General features: G+C 50.6%; 8 protein-coding genes across 8 annotated transcripts; 5 read left to right on the plus strand and 3 right to left on the minus strand.

Annotated features, from left to right (window-relative positions):
- The first annotated feature begins 419 nt into the window (after positions 1 to 419).
- On the plus strand, positions 420 to 1,494 carry BDV17DRAFT_240449 (uncharacterized protein). Its single transcript, XM_073755953.1, has 3 exons — positions 420 to 668; positions 719 to 834; positions 1,130 to 1,494. The coding sequence occupies exons 1-3, from the start codon at positions 532 to 534 to the stop codon at positions 1,348 to 1,350; spliced, it is 474 nt and encodes a 157-aa protein (XP_073618437.1). The 5' UTR covers positions 420 to 531; the 3' UTR covers positions 1,351 to 1,494.
- Positions 1,151 to 3,822, plus strand: sreA (siderophore transcription factor SreA). The gene is made up of 3 exons (XM_073755954.1): positions 1,151 to 1,960; positions 2,026 to 2,543; positions 2,599 to 3,822. The coding sequence occupies exons 1-3, from the start codon at positions 1,638 to 1,640 to the stop codon at positions 3,408 to 3,410; spliced, it is 1,653 nt and encodes a 550-aa protein (XP_073618438.1). The 5' UTR covers positions 1,151 to 1,637; the 3' UTR covers positions 3,411 to 3,822.
- Positions 3,823 to 4,395: 573 nt separating this feature from the next.
- Positions 4,396 to 6,133, minus strand: BDV17DRAFT_240515 (PTH11-like integral membrane protein). Its single transcript, XM_073755955.1, has 6 exons — positions 5,792 to 6,133; positions 5,706 to 5,742; positions 5,592 to 5,659; positions 5,144 to 5,517; positions 5,009 to 5,076; positions 4,396 to 4,948 (listed from the first exon to the last, which is right to left on the minus strand). The coding sequence occupies exons 1-6, from the start codon at positions 5,981 to 5,983 to the stop codon at positions 4,509 to 4,511; spliced, it is 1,179 nt and encodes a 392-aa protein (XP_073618439.1). The 5' UTR covers positions 5,984 to 6,133; the 3' UTR covers positions 4,396 to 4,508.
- Positions 6,134 to 7,586: 1,453 nt separating this feature from the next.
- On the minus strand, positions 7,587 to 9,242 carry BDV17DRAFT_256112 (uncharacterized protein). Its single transcript, XM_073757015.1, has 2 exons — positions 8,910 to 9,242; positions 7,587 to 8,853 (listed from the first exon to the last, which is right to left on the minus strand). The coding sequence occupies exon 2, from the start codon at positions 8,511 to 8,513 to the stop codon at positions 7,869 to 7,871; it is 645 nt and encodes a 214-aa protein (XP_073618440.1). The 5' UTR covers positions 8,514 to 8,853; positions 8,910 to 9,242; the 3' UTR covers positions 7,587 to 7,868.
- Positions 9,243 to 10,153: 911 nt separating this feature from the next.
- Positions 10,154 to 11,514, plus strand: BDV17DRAFT_256113 (oxidoreductase, short chain dehydrogenase/reductase family). The gene is made up of 5 exons (XM_073757016.1): positions 10,154 to 10,684; positions 10,734 to 11,043; positions 11,109 to 11,164; positions 11,218 to 11,326; positions 11,380 to 11,514. The coding sequence occupies exons 1-5, from the start codon at positions 10,245 to 10,247 to the stop codon at positions 11,413 to 11,415; spliced, it is 951 nt and encodes a 316-aa protein (XP_073618441.1). The 5' UTR covers positions 10,154 to 10,244; the 3' UTR covers positions 11,416 to 11,514.
- A 185-nt stretch (positions 11,515 to 11,699) lies between these two features.
- Positions 11,700 to 12,506, minus strand: BDV17DRAFT_288673 (PaaI family thioesterase; the record flags this gene model as incomplete). The annotated part of the gene is made up of 1 exon (XM_073761455.1): positions 11,700 to 12,506. One exon carries the CDS (start codon positions 12,504 to 12,506, stop codon positions 11,700 to 11,702), a length of 807 nt encoding a protein of 268 aa, XP_073618442.1.
- Positions 12,507 to 13,245: 739 nt separating this feature from the next.
- BDV17DRAFT_288674 (enoyl-CoA hydratase/isomerase family protein) lies at positions 13,246 to 14,142 on the plus strand (the record flags this gene model as incomplete). Its single annotated transcript, XM_073761456.1, has 1 exon — positions 13,246 to 14,142. One exon carries the CDS (start codon positions 13,246 to 13,248, stop codon positions 14,140 to 14,142), a length of 897 nt encoding a protein of 298 aa, XP_073618443.1.
- A 2,192-nt stretch (positions 14,143 to 16,334) lies between these two features.
- Positions 16,335 to 18,393, plus strand: BDV17DRAFT_256120 (Ras family protein). The gene is made up of 4 exons (XM_073757017.1): positions 16,335 to 16,834; positions 16,985 to 17,099; positions 17,160 to 17,435; positions 17,514 to 18,393. The coding sequence occupies exons 1-4, from the start codon at positions 16,823 to 16,825 to the stop codon at positions 17,750 to 17,752; spliced, it is 642 nt and encodes a 213-aa protein (XP_073618444.1). The 5' UTR covers positions 16,335 to 16,822; the 3' UTR covers positions 17,753 to 18,393.
- Positions 18,394 to 18,644: the final 251 nt, after the last annotated feature.

An 18,644-nucleotide genomic window follows, 5' to 3' on the forward strand; every position in this document is an offset into this window, starting at 1 on the left:
AGCCTTGAATATTTAAAATATCGCTACCTATCTACCTGGTATCCCGAGTCCTCAAGATACGGACAAGGTAACAAGGTTTGATGGAAGACGAGTTGTAAGACCAATCGGAAAAACCCAGATGGCCGCTAAGACGAGATTGAAAGAGGCCAATCAGAGCAGGGATAGATCAAACTTGCGGTATCGGGGAGATAACAAGGGCAGCTCCGGCGGCTTGACTGACGGAACTTTTGTTGAGCTGGGCAAAGAATCGCAGCGAATCTTCCCGAGGTCCAGTCGAACCAATGGTGAGAGCGCAGAAATAAGCTGACTATGGGCTCAGAAGGCTTTTCGCCAATCACAGGCACCACAATCAGGCTTATCCGGCAGCGGATACGCTAACTCCTATTTTAGAGGAGGCTAAACCTGGATAGGAAGCGGTGGAGCAGCGATGATTCGATCTGGGGAGCAAAAGGCTGGAATCGCAAAAGGGCAAGGCTCTGAGAGACGCCGTCCAGAACCACTTTTTTGGCGACCAGAGGGCCACAGGAACAGATGCTCGGGTCTCGCTTCGTACTAACTGCTAAGTCACTAAATCCTGACATATTCCCAAGCGGCCGGAAAAGCCCTCACGGAACGCAGAGCGAAAAAGCAAAAGGAGGACGAAGGGTCTGGAAGAACAGAGGACCCCAGTTAGCCGTAGATCCCCCTGGGAGATCGATAACGCGCTGATAAGTGATAGAGGCTGCGATAGTAGTCGAGGGACTGGGAAAAAAAGACTCTCGGAGTTAAGCAGGACAAAAACCAGACCAGATCAGCTTCATCGCCAAGGAGGAACGTCCTCCTTACTCTTACACAGTAAGCATCATCATCACCTTCCGCACCTACCACTTCCTGCCTTTGATCAGATCATATCTCCTCCTTGCTGTCATTCTCCCCATCATATCTGATCCGACATCCCCCTGCCTTTTGATTGATCTCCCTCTGCCGCCGATCTTCTTCATCGCTTCTCTTACACCTCAATCTGTCCACCTTTTTCGTTTTGTTCTATCTACCTTCGTCATCGCTGCCTGTCAGTACTTTTTTGGTTGCTTTATCCCTGGCCAAGTCGAGGCTTTCCCCCTTTCCATCGCTCACTCCTTGGTTCTACCAGATCTCTGTCATCTCCGGCAATCACCGTATTCAAATCGCCACTCCGCTGTGTCTCGGCCGGCGCAGGTCTTTCCACAGCAGTTGAAGCAGGTGTCCTTCGTTTGCACGGCGTACAGACTTCCATTTCATTACCGGGTTCTTCATAGTTTCCGAGTTATCTTGAATCTCGAGGATCTTCATTCCCGTTCTCGGCTCCGCCGTTTTGCCTTGGGGTCTCACTAGCTGCAGCACCGAGCAATTTGCCATCTCAGTCAGACGCCCTAGCCCTTTCTTTTCTTTTTCTCCTGCACTGCCATCTTGACCGACTTTTACTACTTCGTCATACAATCCTTGCCTTGTCGTGGTACAGCATATCGCACGGCCAACCGTCCCCTTATTTCGACCATCCAACATCCAGCGAGCTCTGCTCCTAGGGCACTTCCTCGTCCTTCCTCAACCTCCCCGTCGGGAATTTTTTTTTTTTTCGAGTCGCAGCGATCTAGATACTGGTATTGGGGTCAACGGTGGAAATGTTAGCGTCCATCCCGCACATGGAGACGCTGCGATCCCTCCCTCGAAACCCGGATGCGGTGGCCCGACACCCATCGGCCGAAGACCTAGACGCCGCTCAGCAGCTCATTTCCTCAGCCCAGGCCGGCCGTGAGCATCCTCTAGATCGACACTACGCTGATGATGGACCGCGAAAATTTGAGGGCCCCGCTGGGCCTTCACAAAACCAGCATGAGGGAGACTACCCTGTAGTTCAGACGTTTGAGACTGTTGCAAATGGGCATATCGTCGAGAAGACATCTCCAAAGTCTAAAGACACGTCATTTTTGGGGCATTCTTGCAGGTTCGTCTTGCTTATACACCACATTGCCTCTGCGAGACCTAGTCTGACCTCTTTTTTGTGTTTAGTAATTGCGGAACGAAGAGCACGCCATTATGGCGCCGATCTCCTACTGGGGCCATGATCTGTAACGCATGCGGCCTCTATTTGAAAGCCCGAAATGTCGCAAGACCGACGAAGAGGAGCCGAACACAGGCGAGTCCTGAAGCGTTTATTCCGGAGAATTTCCCCGTTGGCGCTCAGCCAGACCCAGTCGTTGGTGGCAGTGAAGGCTGTGGTGGATCTTCTGGATCTTGTCCAGGAGGTGGGAATTGCAATGGTACAGGCGGTGCAGAGGGCTGCGACGGCTGTCCAGCTTACAACAATCGTGTTTACAAGTCAGCTGCACGAGGTAATGTCGCGGCGCATTCGCTCAACAGGGCAGCTGTTCCAGAAAGTGCACCGCCGTCGCAAGAACCTGAGGCGCAGCCGAGGAATAATGGGCAGTCAGATGGCAATATGCTTGTAGCCTGTCAAAATTGCGGGACCACAGTGACACCGCTTTGGCGCAGAGACGAGAACGGCCATCCAATCTGCAATGCCTGTGGTGCGTGATAATACGGCTCTACACTTCCAAGAACAATGTAACTAACAAGTGGCAGGTCTCTACTACAAACTCCATGGATGCTACCGCCCTACTACAATGAAGAAGACAATTATCAAACGGCGCAAGCGCGTTGTACCGGCTCTGCGAGAACAATCGCCTACTGCGGCTACCCATTCATCGCACGGTTCTTCCGCGTCACCTGAAGCATCGTCACCAGCCACATTGGCGCATTCCCATGATGGGAGCTATAGATATTACAGCTCGGAGCCTGTCGACCATTTCCACCGGATTTCGCCTGCGGCTCAGCGGCCTTTTGGATTTGCACCGCCTCCCGTCGATTTCACAGGGTTCAATGCAGGACCTGTAACGTTACCTCATCATCCTCCTCCGCCAAGATTGCTCGAGCCGGGTCATCCGCCAGCTCAATTTGGGCGGCGATCGATCTCGCCGAGTTCTTCGGTAAACTCAAGGAAACGACCATTGGCAGAAACCGGCCCAACTGCAGACCCTACTTCTATCCCAACCACGTTAGAAGCCGGATCGAATCAACTTCCGCCGATCGTCTCTTCTGCCAATCCTCCACCACCAGCTCGGCTCAGTTCCATATCTACCATCCTCAACCAAGCTCATGCCCGCGACGAGTCTCGGATGGACCCCTCTCTTACCGCTTTGGGTCGCCAGCAACAGCACCCTCAGCACCCTCAGGCCTCTCCGCTTGCTCCTCAACACCAACAGTCACTCCACGGAGTATCGGACTTGGATGGGCTCAGGGAGGACCGCCGGGCTAAACTACAGCGGGAAGCCGAAGAAATGCGAGAACTTCTCCGAGCGAAGGAGCGCGAGCTCGCAGAACTCGGCAAACAATGACAATGACAACGCAACTGACACGCTTGACATTCTCTTTGTTCACCCGTCATTTCTAGAGGTACTTCCGGCGCAAGTCTTTTCGCGAGATACCACACCGCTTGTTTAACGGAGTTCATTGTGTCAAAATACGGGCAAAAGTCTCCCAGCTTGTCTTTAATTTTATTTGTTAGCGTTAATGTAATAGCGATTGCAGGAGAAGGGAATGGTATGGATATGGGTACGGTTTACCGGCGGTTACTATTGGTGAAATTGAGGCTTACAACTTTTACATTCGCTTTAATATTCGAGAAATCATTCAGTTCAGTCGGTTGCAAGAGATGTATTGTCGGATGGGCGGAGTTTAACAGTGGAACATAGGAAACATAGACTGATTGATTCACATTCAACTCAAAGATCTCATCTTCATACCTACGTGCCTTTCACTTCGACTTGTAGTAGTAGGCTCGACCAGCCCACTCCCCGGGCCCGTATATTAATCTACCTGCTTTAATGGGTCCCTAAGAGTCCTGATCGCTCCTGCCAAATAGGGATTGAGGCTCTTCTATACAGTAGAAATAAAGAAGGGGGAACGCATGCTCGGCCGAGCCGGGGCCGGGCCCGGGGCCGGGGCTACTCCTTCCTCGATTGGCTTTGGCGGTAGTATACAATCATCAAGCACTACAAGGTAGGAGAGAGCTACCTATCTACCCAGGATGCGCTGACGCGTACCTGCCTTGTATGGCACAGTCGTGGTTTCAACTTGGTATATACTTGACTAACAACTAGTAGGATAATATCTACGTGACAGAAGCGCGAAGACGTTTGGTTAGATGTGTGCTTTCTCATGGCTGTGCTTTTTGACATGACGATGGGTCGTGTGCCAAAGCCAAGTTGGGGGAGACAAGAGTGTTTTTCCCAGCTGTACTCTGGGGTTAGGGTGTTCTAAATTGTCGGGGAGACCAGGAGTTGATGGTCTTGGTGAATGGATTAATATAATATATATATACTAACATAGACGATTTGTTTGGGTATATGGGAAGTACGAAGAAAACAATTCCGCGCAAAACGAAAGAGACAAGAGAGATGGGAAGAAAAAGAAAGTTCGAGAGGGCCGAGAAGCTACCGGTCATCCAGTACCAACCTCGTCTGACTCGTCTGCGGACCGATGGGATAGCCCTCGTGAGATACCTCCTGGATCACCTCATTCGTAACCTCAATTCCATTCACTTTCGCATTTCCAATTTTGGTTATTCTAGCTCCGGTCCCAGCTCCAGCTCCGACCCCGACATCTGTATCAATTGTAGCAAGACCGATCTCTGCATCACGTGAGAATAGAGTGGGATCAGGTGCTGTAAAATGTGTCGAACGACATCTGGAACGGGCGGCGGTCGAACGAGCGGGATTTGCAGTGGTTCTGCTTCTGGTTTTATTGTAACTGTTCGTAGAGAGGAATTTGGGGAAGATGCGGCTGATGAGGGGGCGGAGGAAGGGAAGACAAGCGCAGATAATTGCAACGTTGCATTCAGCTGCGGTCCAGTAGGCCGCGGCGACATTGCTCCCTATTTATCTTGTCAGCGCCAAGGGCTATGGTATATGCGACGGTGGTGGAAGAGATATACAGGATGTGTCGGTGCTTTTGGCCACAGTACGTAGACTGGAGAGACGGAGAATGCTGGTAACAACGACTCTATCCTCCGCGTTAGCCGGGTGATTCCAATAAAGGGAGGCTTGAAGTCCAGGGCACGCAAACTAACAGTCCACCTAGGGCAAAGACGGCTAAGAGCGCAATTTTCTGTCTCCAAGGAAGGTGTAGCTGTGAGATAAGAGGCATTGGGAGAACGAGAAGAGCAAGGTCGGTAGCAATGTTCATGGAGGCATTGAAGAACCAGAGAGCTTCGAACGAGAGGCATATACCAGGCAGCTCTCGATCCCAGAATTTTGTGACAGGTACACAGTTGACGAACCCACTGACAATGGCCCATGTTGTATATAAAACCACCACGCCCAAAACGATATGGCATACGGTACGAAATCGGCGGCCGGGGAATATGCGGAGATACTGGAAGAGCAAGGAGGCCTTCGTCAGCGCCAGGCTGGCGTTATACATAGGAATCGCGGCCCATAGACTCTACATCAAGATTATGAGTCAGCCATTGTCGAGCAAGTAGTGCGAGGAGCATGTTGCGCCTGGTAGTGTCTGACCTTCAATTGCTCTTTCAACTCCGTATACGGTATAGAATCGGAATGCCTTCCTAGGCCAAAGTGGTATTCTGTCAAAGTTAGAGGGGATCTCTCTGACGGTGCTCGATATCTTACCAGCGATGACGAGGCCAAGATATATGATTGCAAAGACCTGAGAAATATATTAGTGGTAATATAGATAAACGCCACGAAACGCATACCATGGAAGCTAAAATGGTCCAGTCCTCTCGACCACTTAACTTTAACAAGCCAATTCTTGTATACATGCGCATTGCCACAACCAAAATTGAGATACTGGTAAGCACGGCTGTTACCACCATTGCAGCTTGGCCTCGTGATGCGCCATCATTGCCGCTTCTAGAGAGCAATATATGCCCCAGAGACTCATCCATCGTCAACCAAGCAATGAAGACCCAGAGTGATTGCAATGGGCGAAGAGCGCGAAACTAGGCATTGAGAATGCTAGAATTTGCCCATGCCCCTATTCTTCGAGTACGGAAACAAACGTGGCGACTGCGAGAGACGGAGAAGTTGAAAGAGATAAAAGAAGTGGAGGCGGTTGCGGCGCTGTCATAATATGACTGGGGACACTGTGGGCATCTCTACAAGACGGAGATTTTATCGGCCGCCCCATCTTTCATTGGATGTTTGATCATGTCAACACATCAATAATGTCTCTGTTGACGGCGACTCTACCGTGGTTCCCGGTGCTGTCCCGTGTCATTAGCAACTCCATAGCGGGCAAACCTCCATTCGATCATCAATGGTATCGAGGACCGCAAATTTGACTGTCTGAGAACCCTGAGGAAATATCCTGCTATCCACATTTTGCAAGGATTAATAAAGTGTGCGGGCAGGCTAATGCTCAGGAGATCAGTGGCGTCGTGAATCATTCCAGAAACACCGAGTCCTCGGGCCTCAAGTCTTCACGAATCACCGCTCCCCCTGCCGAGTACTTGATGAAGCGTGTTTCGGCCTCCGAAGGTGCTGATTTGACTGCGTTGCTCCACCAGGCAGGCCGCGGCTTGCGGCTAGTGTTGAATGACAAGTCCACCTTTTGAGGCGAGTTTATCTATCCCAGAAGTTCGAGTGTCGTTTCTGAGAACGAGAAACTCTGCAAGTCAAACAGCACATTCTTAGCAAGTTGCCGATTTCTAGAGACATCTGATTATCGAAACCACAAACGACCAAGGGTATGACCAGGGTTCAAAACTTCAACCTGCCACATGGTATGTGGGGTTGTGGAGCTGCCTGCACGGCAGACTGGCAGTGCTAACTGTGTCGGAGTGGGGATTCTGCTTTGCAGTTTGCTTAGGCGAATCGTGGCCTCTTGAAGTTTTGGGTGCCTGGCTAATTATTTAGACAGGTATGTTCCGAGACTGAGAAGCTAGTCAGAAGTTGCTTGTGTCCTTCTAGAGGCTATGGGAGCGAGGAGTGGAATCTTGGACCCTGGGCGGAAGGGGCTTTTCGAGTGTTGCAGAAACGATTGTTCGTCTCGGGCCACGTCAAAACCCCCTCTCGAGGAGTTTGGTGCAAATTCGCTGTCCTGCGCTGTTTTCCCTGGACTCTTGAATGAATGAATCCGAACCATGTCAAGATATCAAATCAGTAGTACGCTTAAAGCGCCCAGTATTGATAAACTCGTGGTGGCGCGAGCTGGCGTCTTGGCGGTAAACATACGGAGTACGGAGTTCAATGCTCATTATCAGATCAGATCAGCGGCAGGGACATTTTATCGATGGAGTCAGCGGCCGCAATAAAGAGTCTGCAACTCATCTAATAGGTTGGATTTCTGGATGAAGTATGCGTCATTTTGGAGATTGTGGGTGACTGGCTCGAAGAGGAACAGGTGCTTGGCGGAGTCTCGCCATGCGTTGACGGGGTTGATTTGACGAGCAGCGGCGATTTGTCTCCATGTGCGACTACTAGCCAATAACTTATCTGATCAGACGTATCGTTCGATGTCAAATGCGAGAGTGGACGAATAGATCAAAACCGAAGACAATGGGAAGACTTACCTCGTCCGAGGGATGGCGAGAGAAGAAAAGGGATGCTTTGAGAGAGTGAGGAGGGAGAATAGGGGGAAGGAGCCCAGTGGAATATCACATGCTTCATTTGATTGTGCAACTTCATTATACAGCTTATGCTCAACACGCCGCGCAGTCCCTCATCAGGTCGACTATCAATCTTCAGGCTCGTCCATGTTCTAAAACGGTACAGCAACCTCAAACTCCAATATCCAAACACGAAACATTAATCAAATCGCAGCCCCCAACGCTATGCTTCAAGCAACAAAGACCGTCTAGACCTCATCGGCAGTAACCCACTGGTTGAGTTGAGAACGCCCAGGGGCCATCGCTCTCCAAGGGAGTTTACACCGCTTCGCCTCCTTGGTTTAGGACGTGCCTTGATTTCAAGTTTCCTCAGCTGGCGGGACCGTTTATCAAGCGAGGTGACGACGTGCCCATCGATGAACCCGTTCCCAACAGCGAAGTCCTGGTCGAGATAAAACATGGTGCTTCCTCTGTCCTCAACAATAGGATGCCCATGCCTTGTGTAGAACCTGGTTGTCCGGTCTTTGCCGTACCGCAAGAATACTTGTGGATCTTTAAGGCTGGGGAAATCCACTCGTTTGTTGAGCCGAACGTGCACCGGGTCGACATACCTCATCGCATTGGCGATGACAACTGTCTTCCACTTCGCGTCAGACCCTTCGAGAACCGCCTTGGGCTTGCACATCATGACAAAGAGCGAGATTTCAGGCTTCGTATTGCTGGGCCCGTCAATGGGTGTTCCTTCCCAGTTGAAATGGTGGATTTTCTCAACGCCATTCCAATACTGCGTCATGGCACGGTAGTTAAACTCCTGCGCGACACTGTGCTCCCACCTGTCTTTGTAGGAGTCCCTCAATCCGTGATCCATTCTATTTATGTCTCTCCAATCTGCTCAGTGCTTTTCTCCTTCCTGTTCAGCTCTTCCTCCTTTCTCTTCAATTCTTGCTCTTTCTTCAATTCTTTCCGCAGTTCAGATCTCATCAAATCATCCTCGACAATCTGTGCCCAATCTTTGCATTCATCGGCGGAGCCAGATGCCTGTTGAGGGGATCTGGCCCGCACTGTATCCATACTCGACAATGTATTTTCCATAGTCGTTTGGCGAGTCTCGGGGTACTTTTAGGCCTTGTCTCCAATAGAAGATCAGCATGAGATTAAAACAGGAAGACTCAGAATACGATTAACAAGCCACAGCGGAAAGAAGCATGGTATAATCAGAGCCCTATGATGGACTTCATGAAGCGAGATTGCTTACTTTGAGCAGATGGTTAGAGACTTGAATATAGCTCACTGGGTGCTATGAGGCTTCCCTTGCCTCTCGGAAGACACGGCCGGCCTGAGCGATCTTCGGAGAGGATATGCTTAAGGAGAGAACGGAGTTATTCAAAAAGTGATTTTGATATTTGAGGGGATGTTAGACTGCCCGGATCGGTGCCTGAGCCTGCAGAAGGTGTTTTAGTAATACTAGCAGATGGATGATTAAGGAGAGCGAACGTAGAAAGCCTGGTTAAGGCCGGGGTATAGGGGTCAGCCCTAAATCGCCCCAGATCAAGTAAATTTTGAAAGAGGACGCGTGTTAGCCACGACGCGTAGGTTCTAACTTGTAGCTAGAATTAAGTTCCTATCCAATATGCCATACGGTCTTTTCAGCCAGCCAACCGGTAGAGACTGCGTACCGGTACCGGGCATATCTTCCTGGTCTATTAGCGTTTAGATTGAGTCTAGGGATCGAGGTCATCTGAAGATTTACCTAGAAACCATTGGTATCATATCATACACGGTCATCCAGTCGCCTAGAACACTTAAGACGTCTGAGGAGAACTTCCAGACGATAAACTTTGCGGTCTGAGCATGATGTTGTATATCCCGGGAAAACCAATCAGTCAGAGCTTTAGGAGCTCTGTTATATTATCTAGAGCCGAATCACCTATGTGTTCCTGTCGACCTTTGGTGACCGCTAAGAATCCGCTTCAACGCCAAACTTATTTTTAGTCAGCGTCCGCTCGGTCATATATCATATCGTTCTACTTCCTATTTTAGTTAGTGAGCTTACCCCTATTTCTTCTGTATATAGTGTAGCTTCGCTGCTAGATTCAAAATCAGACCTTCATATTTGGGTGGTGAGATACCGAAGATTACGTACGCCGCGGTCTCCGACAGTTCCGGACCACAGCTTCGAGTCACGGACAGGATCAACTCGACGCCCCAGAACTTAGAACATGCGATTTCTTTAAGAGTATAAGCTTGAGTATCCTGAGCAGAATGCTTCTAGTCTTTGAGAATTGAGGCGAGTGCAGTAAAAAGACTTGACATCAGGTACAGTAAGTTAAGAGCCCTAGTCGGAGTATAAAGCACGTAGCCACGTGACACGTGGATTCATAACTGGGTGTCGGAAAAGATCCGACGGGGAAAACCTTCAGCCGAGGATTGGCGCAGAGGCCGCAGCCCAAAGCAAGCTAGTTAGCCGGCGCCCCGCTATTGCGAGATCAACTCCCCGCAACACGCCTACCTATATAACCTCCCCGCCCTTATCTTCTACACAGCTGTTTCGTTTCTCCAATTGTCCCGCCAGCGACTGTCAACCTGCTTGCTCTCTCTTATGAAGCATTTCCGAGCTTGTCGCCAGTCAATCGCAGCTCTCCGCCAAATCGCTTCCTCCCCTCTTCGAGCAACCTCCGCATTCCCCCCATCTCAGACAGCTTCGATCTTCGGGCCCGCTCTCTTCAAACGCACAATGGCTTCCGCAATGACAAAGCGCCTTGAGGGCAAGACGATCGTCGTGACCGGTGCCTCGTCGGGAATTGGACGCAGCACAGCCAAGGAGTTCGCGCGGACGGCTCCTAAGAACCTCAAGCTCATCGTGACAGCTCGGCGCATCGATGCCCTCCAGGAGCTGGCGGAAGAAATCAAGAAGGAGGTTGGCGAGGGTGTTAAGACTCTGCCTGTGAAGCTGGACGTCAGCAACCCTGAGGAAGTCAAGAACTTTGTGCCCAGCCTCCCTGAGGAGTTCAAGGATATTGATATCTTGGTCAACAACGCGTAAGTCTCTTGCTTATCTGAAGATGATGAAAGTGTCTAATTTGTGTAGTGGTCTCGTGAAGGGCGTTGCTGGTGCTCCCAACATCGACCCAGAAGACATTAACATTATGTTCGCTACCAACGTCACCGGCTTGATCAACCTAACCCAGGCTGTCCTCCCTATTTTCCAGAAGCGCAGCGACGGTGGCCGCGGAGACATCATCAACATTGGAAGTATCGCTGGTCGCGAGCCCTACCCTGGTGGCAGCATTTACTGCTCTACCAAGGCTGCAGTCAAGTCGTTCACCGAGGCCCTGCGGAAAGAGCTCATCTCTACCCGTATCCGTATCATTGAGATCGACCCCGGTCAGGTTGAGACTGTATGTCATATTTACCCTACAAACTTTTTATTCTATAAAATATCAGCTCTAACCAATTGCTCCAGGAATTCTCCGTTGTTCGCTTCTACGGAGACAAGTCGAAGGCCGACGCTGTTTACGCGTAAGTCGATTTCATTACGGCCATCATGCACCCAGGGTACTAATGATCCTCAGTAATTGCGAGCCTCTTACACCTGATGACATCGCCGAGGTCATTGTCTTCGCCGCCGGTCGGAGGGAGAACGTTGTGATCGCCGATACCCTGATCTTCCCTAGCCACCAGGTAAGCTGACGGCACTAGCGCTTTTCAGTGCAAGACTGACTTAGACTCTACAGGCATCTCCTGGCCACTTGTACAAGAAGCCCCAATAAACGGTATTGTTGTGCCGGATAGTGTAAATATGAATCTAGGTATGCAATATAGACGCCAGGTATAGATATACATAAGTACAATATAAAGCATATGTTCTCTATCTACTCTAACCATCTCACTTCGGATACAACGGCACCATTCCCTAGAAACAATCAGCTCAGTCCCCAATAGCCCAAAGGAAAAGTCTTACTTACCCCAGTCTCCCTAGGCTCAACAAACAACCCCTTCGCCTCTGCAACAATCACCCGCTCCCCCTCCTCCCCACTAAGCCCATCATGCCCGGTCACCTCCCTCTCCCAACAACCCCCCTCCCAGAAGAACCAAGACCAAGACAAAACTCCCCTTTGACATAAACCTTCCTTCCAGCGACCCGTTCAACGACCCCCCTATAAACAGCGACCCGCCCCGGCGTGACCGGCGTCCGGAAATCCATCTCCAGTCGCGCCGTCATCCCGATTCGGCTTGGAAGAATCTCACTCGCTAAGCGTGCGAAAAGGTCGTCGAAGAGGACTGTCAATAGGCCGCCGTGGATGAATCCCGCGTGGCCTGTTAGGTGTGTGAAGAGATAGGTTATGCCTATTATCGAGGGATACTGTACTTGCTCCCGTCCATTGTATTGTTCCTGTGTAGGTACGGGCGACTTAAGGGAGAAAATCGGCTCAACAGGCATTTTCGATCCGTTTGAGAGAAACGATGTTGTTACGAGGTGGGTTTCTTGCGCGGAGGGGTGCATTTCTTGCAGAGGGCGGAACTCGGTGTACCCTGACCCTGCGGTGCGGAGGTAGCGGGTTAGAGGGAGGGAGGAGATGAGGGTTTCTATTTGTTTGGCATGGTTGGGACCATGGTCGTGGTTTTGGTCTTGGTGTCGGGTTGGTTGTTGCGTGTGTGGTGTTGGTGTTGACGATGCCATTGAGGATGAGAATCGGGCTCTGCGGATTAGATGCTGACGTTGCTGATAGTAGCTGAGCCGCTTGGTAGCATTGGTCCCAGGGATCTTGAACTGAAGGCTATAGTGATGATTTCTGAGGAGGAGACGAAGCTGAAGCCGAGAAGTAGGACATTTGAGAAAGAAAAGCTGAGTTTGTATCATTCCTGGTGGTCTTAAAGGTGCGTTAGTAAGTATAACTTCAGGTGACGACTGCTTTCTGAGTTAGAGGAGTAACTTGGAAGGGAAATGAAGTCCTGCACCGAAGTATACAAATCTGGTGGAGCTCGAGGATTGGGCCGAGGCAATTGGTACCTAAGGTATGATGAATCTATACCAACCGTTCAGCTCCACTCAACCTTCTATTATCTAGACTGTATAACGAGACCTACAAGTTTCACAACGCCAGGTGCCGAGTCTATACAGCCGACAAGATAGTAGCTGAGCGGGCAGACGGATATTGCGGGATCGAAGACTGCTTACCCCGCTCGTTCGTTGATAAACCCTTAGGTAGCCGAGATATATAGTATAGCTATTACAATACCGAGAGGAGATTATATTATGTCCTACTGAGCGAGACGACAGCTTTTATCTTCAAGCCCGTATGTCTGAATACGTAGGTTGATTGAGGATTTTCTTGAAAAGCGCCAGGCGGAGAGCATAAGCCGAAGCCAGATATATACATGGATGAGACACTAGATACTCAAAACAAAGCATAAAAGATACGAGGTCTACACTTAACCGAGGATATGTACCACGTCAGAAGACAAGAACAGTATGACAAACTAGGTGGGCGTCACCTTGTGCTCTATAAAAGACGTGCCATGGCCGATGCACTCTAAGAACCAAATCTCCCTCCCTTTTCTTTAAAGCAAACTATATCCATCAATTTAAACCCACCATAATGACCACCCACACCCAACCAGAGCCCAAATCCGTCCAAATCAGTACATCAACGGAAGGCATAACAACAATAACCCTCAACCGCCCCTACCGCCGCAACGCCGTCGACGGCCCAACTGCCCAAAAGCTCACAGACGCGTTTCTATCCTTCGAAGCCGACCAGAGCCAAAAAGTCTGCGTGCTCCACGGCACGGGCGGGACATTTTGCGCTGGGTTTGACCTGCATGAGGTGGCTAAATATGAATCTCAAACTCAACCGCATTCCCAGAAGGAAGACGACAGTAGCAGTACCTCCAGCTCTACGTACAACGGCCCCCGAATAGCCACCCACGAGCGTGTCCAAGGGCGCAACATGGGCCCAATCGGCCCCTCGCGCATGATAATACCCAAGCCCGTTATCGCCGCTGTATCGGGGTTCGCTGTTGCGGGGGGCCTGGAGCTCTCTCTTATAGCGGACATCCGCGTCGCTGAGGAGGATGCTATCTTCGGGGTCTTTTGTCGGCGGTGGGGTGTCCCTCTTATAGATGGGGGGACTGTCCGGCTGCAAGCTATAATCGGGCTCGGACGAGCGTTAGACATGATTCTGACCGGACGGGCTGTGGGCGCAGAAGAGGCACTAAGCATGGGTCTTGCGAATCGGGTTGTCGGTAAAGGAAAAGCGCTGGATGAGGCGATGAGGATTGCCCGGCAGCTTGTGAGATTCCCGCAGGGGTGTATGAATGTTGATCGAGCGAGTTGTTACCATGCTGCCTTTGAGGCGGGGAGTTTTGAGGGGGCGTTGGGGTTTGAGTATGATCACGGAGTTGAGGTTATTGAGCAGGAGAGTTTGAAGGGAGCGGCGAGGTTTAGTGCTGGGGCTGGACGGCATGGGAGGTTTGATTGTGAAGGGAATATTTAGGGTTTTGCTCTTTTGTCTACCTATTCTATCATGTCTTGGAGACTGGGTTTATCGTTGAAAGTGGTCTTGTATGTTATACTTGCCTGGAATATGTGGTCCATTTGTCTTACCGTTGTCTGAGATCTGGCACTGGTCGGTAGCATAAGGTTGCGCTTAGCGTCATCTTCTCACTCAACTCAATCAGCGCGTAAGCCCTGCGCAAGTTGATCCCTCATCTGCTACCAAGTGGTCGCGAACGACTAACCCTGGGGTACAGCATCACACAACAGGAATCAGCTGTATGCTATGAGTCCTTTCTGATATACCTCATCTCGAGCATCATCGAACACCGGTTTGTGCGCAAAGTTGTCTGAATCTAGAAAGATTTGAACATCCAAATTCGGGTAGCACAGTGCCGTCAGACCCGGCGACGCGGGGTATACACTTGTTAAATTGACGTGAGAAACTCCGTTACACAATATATTTGACAGCTGAAGATCATCAGAGACTCGTTGGTCAATCTGCGAAGCCAAGTCAAGCCCTTTCTTCAGGATTATATCAGAGTCAGTAGTCTCATGAGCAGGTTGCACGGCAGCACCAGCATCGCTTTTATTGCCCTTTATGGAGACGGGCCGTGATACCGTGGTATGAAGTTCGTGTCGCACATCCATGCTGCCGGGTCAGATATGGCCTAATTTGGAAGGCATGGAGTTGCCGAAGAGGCGTTAGATTCCCGAGAATTGACGCTCATGCAAGCCCAGATATAATCTCTGCAAGTGGCGTTAATTGACTTCGGCGTGTTTGTAGGAAGCTCTATCAGAACTTTTTTCTTCATCAAAGTTCAATATGCGGTCTGTTTGAGCTTTGAGGGGGTCAATGCTGAGGCTCTAATGGATAAGATCTCGCGAGGTTGTGGTGGATGGTTGGATGTCTCATAACTGGGGCCACCGCGTAACAACGAGTCAGTGCTTGCTGACGGAGTTGGCTCTGTTCCGATACCAGTAGGCTCATGAGAGGCTGTTCTCTGCAGGGTCATTCACCCGGGATCGTCAATGTTCGTAGGATAGTTTGGAGATCACTCCGTTAGGAGGACGCAACGAGCAGATTGGTAGATCTCATGCATGTAAGAAATACGGGGTCACCTCATCGCCGTTCTGAGTACTCCGTAGTGGTCGACCATGACCATCTGAGGTTCGTCAGCATGAACCTGGGTCGCGGTGGCTGGCTCTGGCTGATATCTTGTCAACATCGACCAATCTCGATTGCGCGAGGTGGATGCGTGGGGAACAGCCCTGGGCTTCTTGGCGTCGAGGTGCTCAATCTCCAACAACCGTCGCGACAGGAGATGAACAGGGAGAACCGATGAGAATATCACTTCGATGATGTCAGTTCGGCTTTCGCATGCCTTAGCACTCCATAGGGTCACTGAGTACAGAGGATGAATCAACCTCATTTGCTTCTGGTAAAATCAGTGCCGAGGCTGCAACAACGCCTTGAGGCGAGCCTCACTCTTCGCTGGGTGCAAACCATGAGACGTGTAGAATCTTTGCCCGTCAAGGCGATAATCCCCCGAAGTTGTTCCCCACGGCGAAGGTCTACCCGACGAGCCGAAGCTTGGAGACAATGCAAGCATTTTAATGGTCCATGTCGCACATTCTCCTCCAATGGACCCATGGAAGTGTGATTGCCTTCGCAGATGGACCAAGTCGTCGAGGCGGCGTCTACTCATCACTCCTGCAAAGCTTGCATGTGTGCCTGAACGATGTGCAGACTCTGAACGGTCACATTCCTGCCCGAATATATTTGAGGAATCCAGAGCCTTTGAGAAGATGGGGAGATATGAAACGCGTGGTCGCAATTAATGTAGATACATTGAGTTTAATTTATTCGCCAAATCGGATGAGGTGATTGGGTGAGCGAGGGCGATAAAGGACCGGAAGGCTGGAGCAGGATCGTGGATGGCAGGATGGCCCCTTTTTTCAGGCTGATCTGCGCCCTCATTATTTGTTTTCCCATTAATGCCACACACCCGCCCCCAAACCCTGGCGACCTTGACGCGACCGGGCAGGGCAGGGCAGTTGGCACAGTCATTAATGCAAAGGACAATATTCTGGAGATGCCCAAATTTGGCCAATGGCTAGGTGTAGTAAACTGTAGATAGTTAGTCGTAGTTGATTGCTCCTTAGGTTAGTAGATAGAGCCTGTGGCCTTAATCATCAATCCTCCCCTTTCCCCTCTCATCGGTTCTCCACTCGCGTTCTCCCTCTCCCTTCTCCCATCTCCTGATCCATTGTTCAATTCGCTTTCTTGATCACCTTCGTTCTCTAACATCTGTCGGGAAAAGACATCCCTGCGGACTATTCAGTCAAGGAAGCCAAGCTAGCTGCTCCGGCTGAACATCCAGTGGCAGAGTTCCACGAACCCCCCTGATCAGTGATCCGCTCTGCTGCTCATCGAATTCGACCCCCGTCTGGCTTCTTTAAGCTTGGCCCAGTCACTGGACCCGCCGTTGCTGTGGCCTGCCCTGCCTCTTAGGCGCATCCTACTTTCGCGCGAAACTCCCGACTCGCTGGGCCCCGACTCTCGACCCTTTCTGCAAAAGAAAATTGTGCTGCTGCTCCCTCGACCCGCTGTCGTTATAGCCTCGATCACCATCGATTCTTTTCCCCCATCGGTAGATCCTTGAGCAGAATCCTCCAGAATGGCTTCAAAGGTATGCTGTCTCTTTGCCTGTTTCTCCCACTCCCTCCCGTGCCTCGCCTCCTTTACCCCCTTCCGGCGTCCGGTTCACCCAACGTCATCTTGAAACCACCATCGTTCGGAACGGCAAGAATTCATTGCTTACAACCATGCTCTCTTATAGTTTCTACGAGAATACAAACTGGTTGTTGTCGGTGGTGGTGGTGTTGGAAAGTCTTGCTTGACGATTCAATTGATCCAGAGTCATTTCGTGGATGAATATGACCCAACAATTGAAGGTTCGCTCGTCATCTCATAACCGTACCGATCGTGTCGCTCATCAGAATGCCTCGCAACAGATTCATACCGCAAGCAGTGCGTCGTCGACGATGAGGTCGCTCTTCTCGACGTTCTAGATACCGCCGGTCAGGAAGAATACTCAGCTATGCGCGAACAATACATGCGAACGGGCGAAGGCTTCCTCCTAGTCTACTCTATCACATCACGTCAATCGTTCGAAGAAATCATGACATTCCAACAACAGATTCTCCGTGTGAAGGACAAGGATTACTTCCCCATCATCGTTGTCGGTAACAAGTGCGATCTCGAGAAGGAGCGAGTGGTCACAGAGCAAGGTGAGCACCGGCACCAGCAATCTGCGTCGTCATCAGTCAACACTCGCTAACGTTTCCTTTTTTTTTTTGCTCCTGCAGAGGGTGAGGCTCTTGCACGACAGTTCGGCTGCAAGTTCATCGAAACTTCCGCCAAGTCCCGCATCAACGTCGAAAACGCGTTCTACGACCTTGTCCGTGAGATTCGCCGCTACAACAAGGAGATGTCATCCTACCCGTCCGGCTCCGGTGCCTTCGGAGCTCGCGCTCCTGACAGCAAGATGGATGTCAGCGAGCCCGGCGAGAGCTCCGGTTGCTGCGGGAAATGTATTGTTATGTAATTGGTCGGCGTTCGAGATGCAAGCACGCAAGTTGAGAGACGAAGGAAAGATTTCACATAGATAAGAAACCCCGACTGAAGAGCGATGAGCGACAACCATGAACGAAAAAAGGACCACCACCCCCTCGGACCGGAATAATGGGCGCTCGTCGACGGGGTTGCGGATTGTGACATTTATTTTTTATACCATACGAGGCTCGCCTATCAGATGATCCATCACGCCGTCATCTTCGCCATGAATGTTCGATTCCCCATCTGTTTCTCTGTTTGATCTATCTGTTTTATCATTTCTATTTTATTCATTTTTTTTTTTACCTTGGAAAGACTAGTTTTACGATCCTCGCTGGAGTGCGAGGAATACTCTCAGGCGTGCCAATAGATCTGTGCCATTACCGTATCTGTGTCCCTTCTCACCGGTTGCATCCGGTACCTACCTACCTACCTATGTTTCTGCTCTGTATTTGTTGATACTTATACCTTTGGCATTCATATCTCGTGCATCAAGTACCTCATCTTGCTTTGCATTGTTGTTTCGCATACGTCTGCCAATTGTATCGCCGTTGTCAAGCTCGTGTCACGTACGTAACTGTCCAGGCAAAGCATCCCTTGCAATTCCTAAGGTTGGAGCCCTGTGCTCGTGGTCATGCTTTCCTTGTAATGCCATAAGGATTCGACCTGGTAAGTGAATGGTGGAGGGGCTCATGCTTGTTGTCCCGAGTAGCCCCAAGCTCTAGTTCTCTAATCCCACCACTCCTTGGTAGCTCCCTGCCAAAACCGCTCGTAACCCACGAGTGATCCCCATAGTCCTTATCCCGACCAAGGTCGTTGAGAGCATCCCGATGAACCCCAAGCCCGGCCTGGCTCGACTAAGTCCCACCTCCATCGCACCGCGT

The sequence above is a fragment of the Aspergillus undulatus genome (genome assembly GCF_047715775.1).
Source record: "Aspergillus undulatus strain CBS 261.88 unplaced genomic scaffold BDV17scaffold_9, whole genome shotgun sequence".
NCBI lineage: Eukaryota > Fungi > Ascomycota > Eurotiomycetes > Eurotiales > Aspergillaceae > Aspergillus > Aspergillus undulatus.

What these genes read in the sequence shown, in the direction of transcription:
- BDV17DRAFT_240515 (XM_073755955.1), bottom strand. Translation starts at nt 5,983, where the DNA reads ATGGATGAGTCTCTGGGGCATATATTGCTCTCTAGAAGCGGCAATGAT. An exon ending in TCTTGGCCTCGTCATCGCTG is followed by an intron (nt 5,660 to 5,705) that starts GTAAGATATCGA and finishes TAACTTTGACAG; the next exon opens with AATACCACTTTGGCCTAGGA. An exon ending in AGTTGAAAGAGCAATTGAAG is followed by an intron (nt 5,518 to 5,591) that starts GTCAGACACTAC and finishes ATCTTGATGTAG; the next exon opens with AGTCTATGGGCCGCGATTCC.
- BDV17DRAFT_256113 (XM_073757016.1), top strand. Translation starts at nt 10,245, where the DNA reads ATGAAGCATTTCCGAGCTTGTCGCCAGTCAATCGCAGCTCTCCGCCAA. An exon ending in ACCCCGGTCAGGTTGAGACT is followed by an intron (nt 11,044 to 11,108) that starts GTATGTCATATT and finishes CAATTGCTCCAG; the next exon opens with GAATTCTCCGTTGTTCGCTT. An exon ending in AAGGCCGACGCTGTTTACGC is followed by an intron (nt 11,165 to 11,217) that starts GTAAGTCGATTT and finishes AATGATCCTCAG; the next exon opens with TAATTGCGAGCCTCTTACAC.
- BDV17DRAFT_256120 (XM_073757017.1), top strand. An exon ending in ATATGACCCAACAATTGAAG is followed by an intron (nt 17,100 to 17,159) that starts GTTCGCTCGTCA and finishes GCCTCGCAACAG; the next exon opens with ATTCATACCGCAAGCAGTGC. An exon ending in GCGAGTGGTCACAGAGCAAG is followed by an intron (nt 17,436 to 17,513) that starts GTGAGCACCGGC and finishes TTGCTCCTGCAG; the next exon opens with AGGGTGAGGCTCTTGCACGA.
- BDV17DRAFT_256112 (XM_073757015.1), bottom strand. Translation starts at nt 8,513, where the DNA reads ATGGATCACGGATTGAGGGACTCCTACAAAGACAGGTGGGAGCACAGT.
- BDV17DRAFT_240449 (XM_073755953.1), top strand. Translation starts at nt 532, where the DNA reads ATGCTCGGGTCTCGCTTCGTACTAACTGCTAAGTCACTAAATCCTGAC. An exon ending in TGGAAGAACAGAGGACCCCA is followed by an intron (nt 669 to 718) that starts GTTAGCCGTAGA and finishes GATAAGTGATAG; the next exon opens with AGGCTGCGATAGTAGTCGAG. An exon ending in GTCCTCCTTACTCTTACACA is followed by an intron (nt 835 to 1,129) that starts GTAAGCATCATC and finishes TGGTTCTACCAG; the next exon opens with ATCTCTGTCATCTCCGGCAA.
- sreA (XM_073755954.1), top strand. Translation starts at nt 1,638, where the DNA reads ATGTTAGCGTCCATCCCGCACATGGAGACGCTGCGATCCCTCCCTCGA. An exon ending in TTTTTGGGGCATTCTTGCAG is followed by an intron (nt 1,961 to 2,025) that starts GTTCGTCTTGCT and finishes TTTTGTGTTTAG; the next exon opens with TAATTGCGGAACGAAGAGCA. An exon ending in TCCAATCTGCAATGCCTGTG is followed by an intron (nt 2,544 to 2,598) that starts GTGCGTGATAAT and finishes AACAAGTGGCAG; the next exon opens with GTCTCTACTACAAACTCCAT.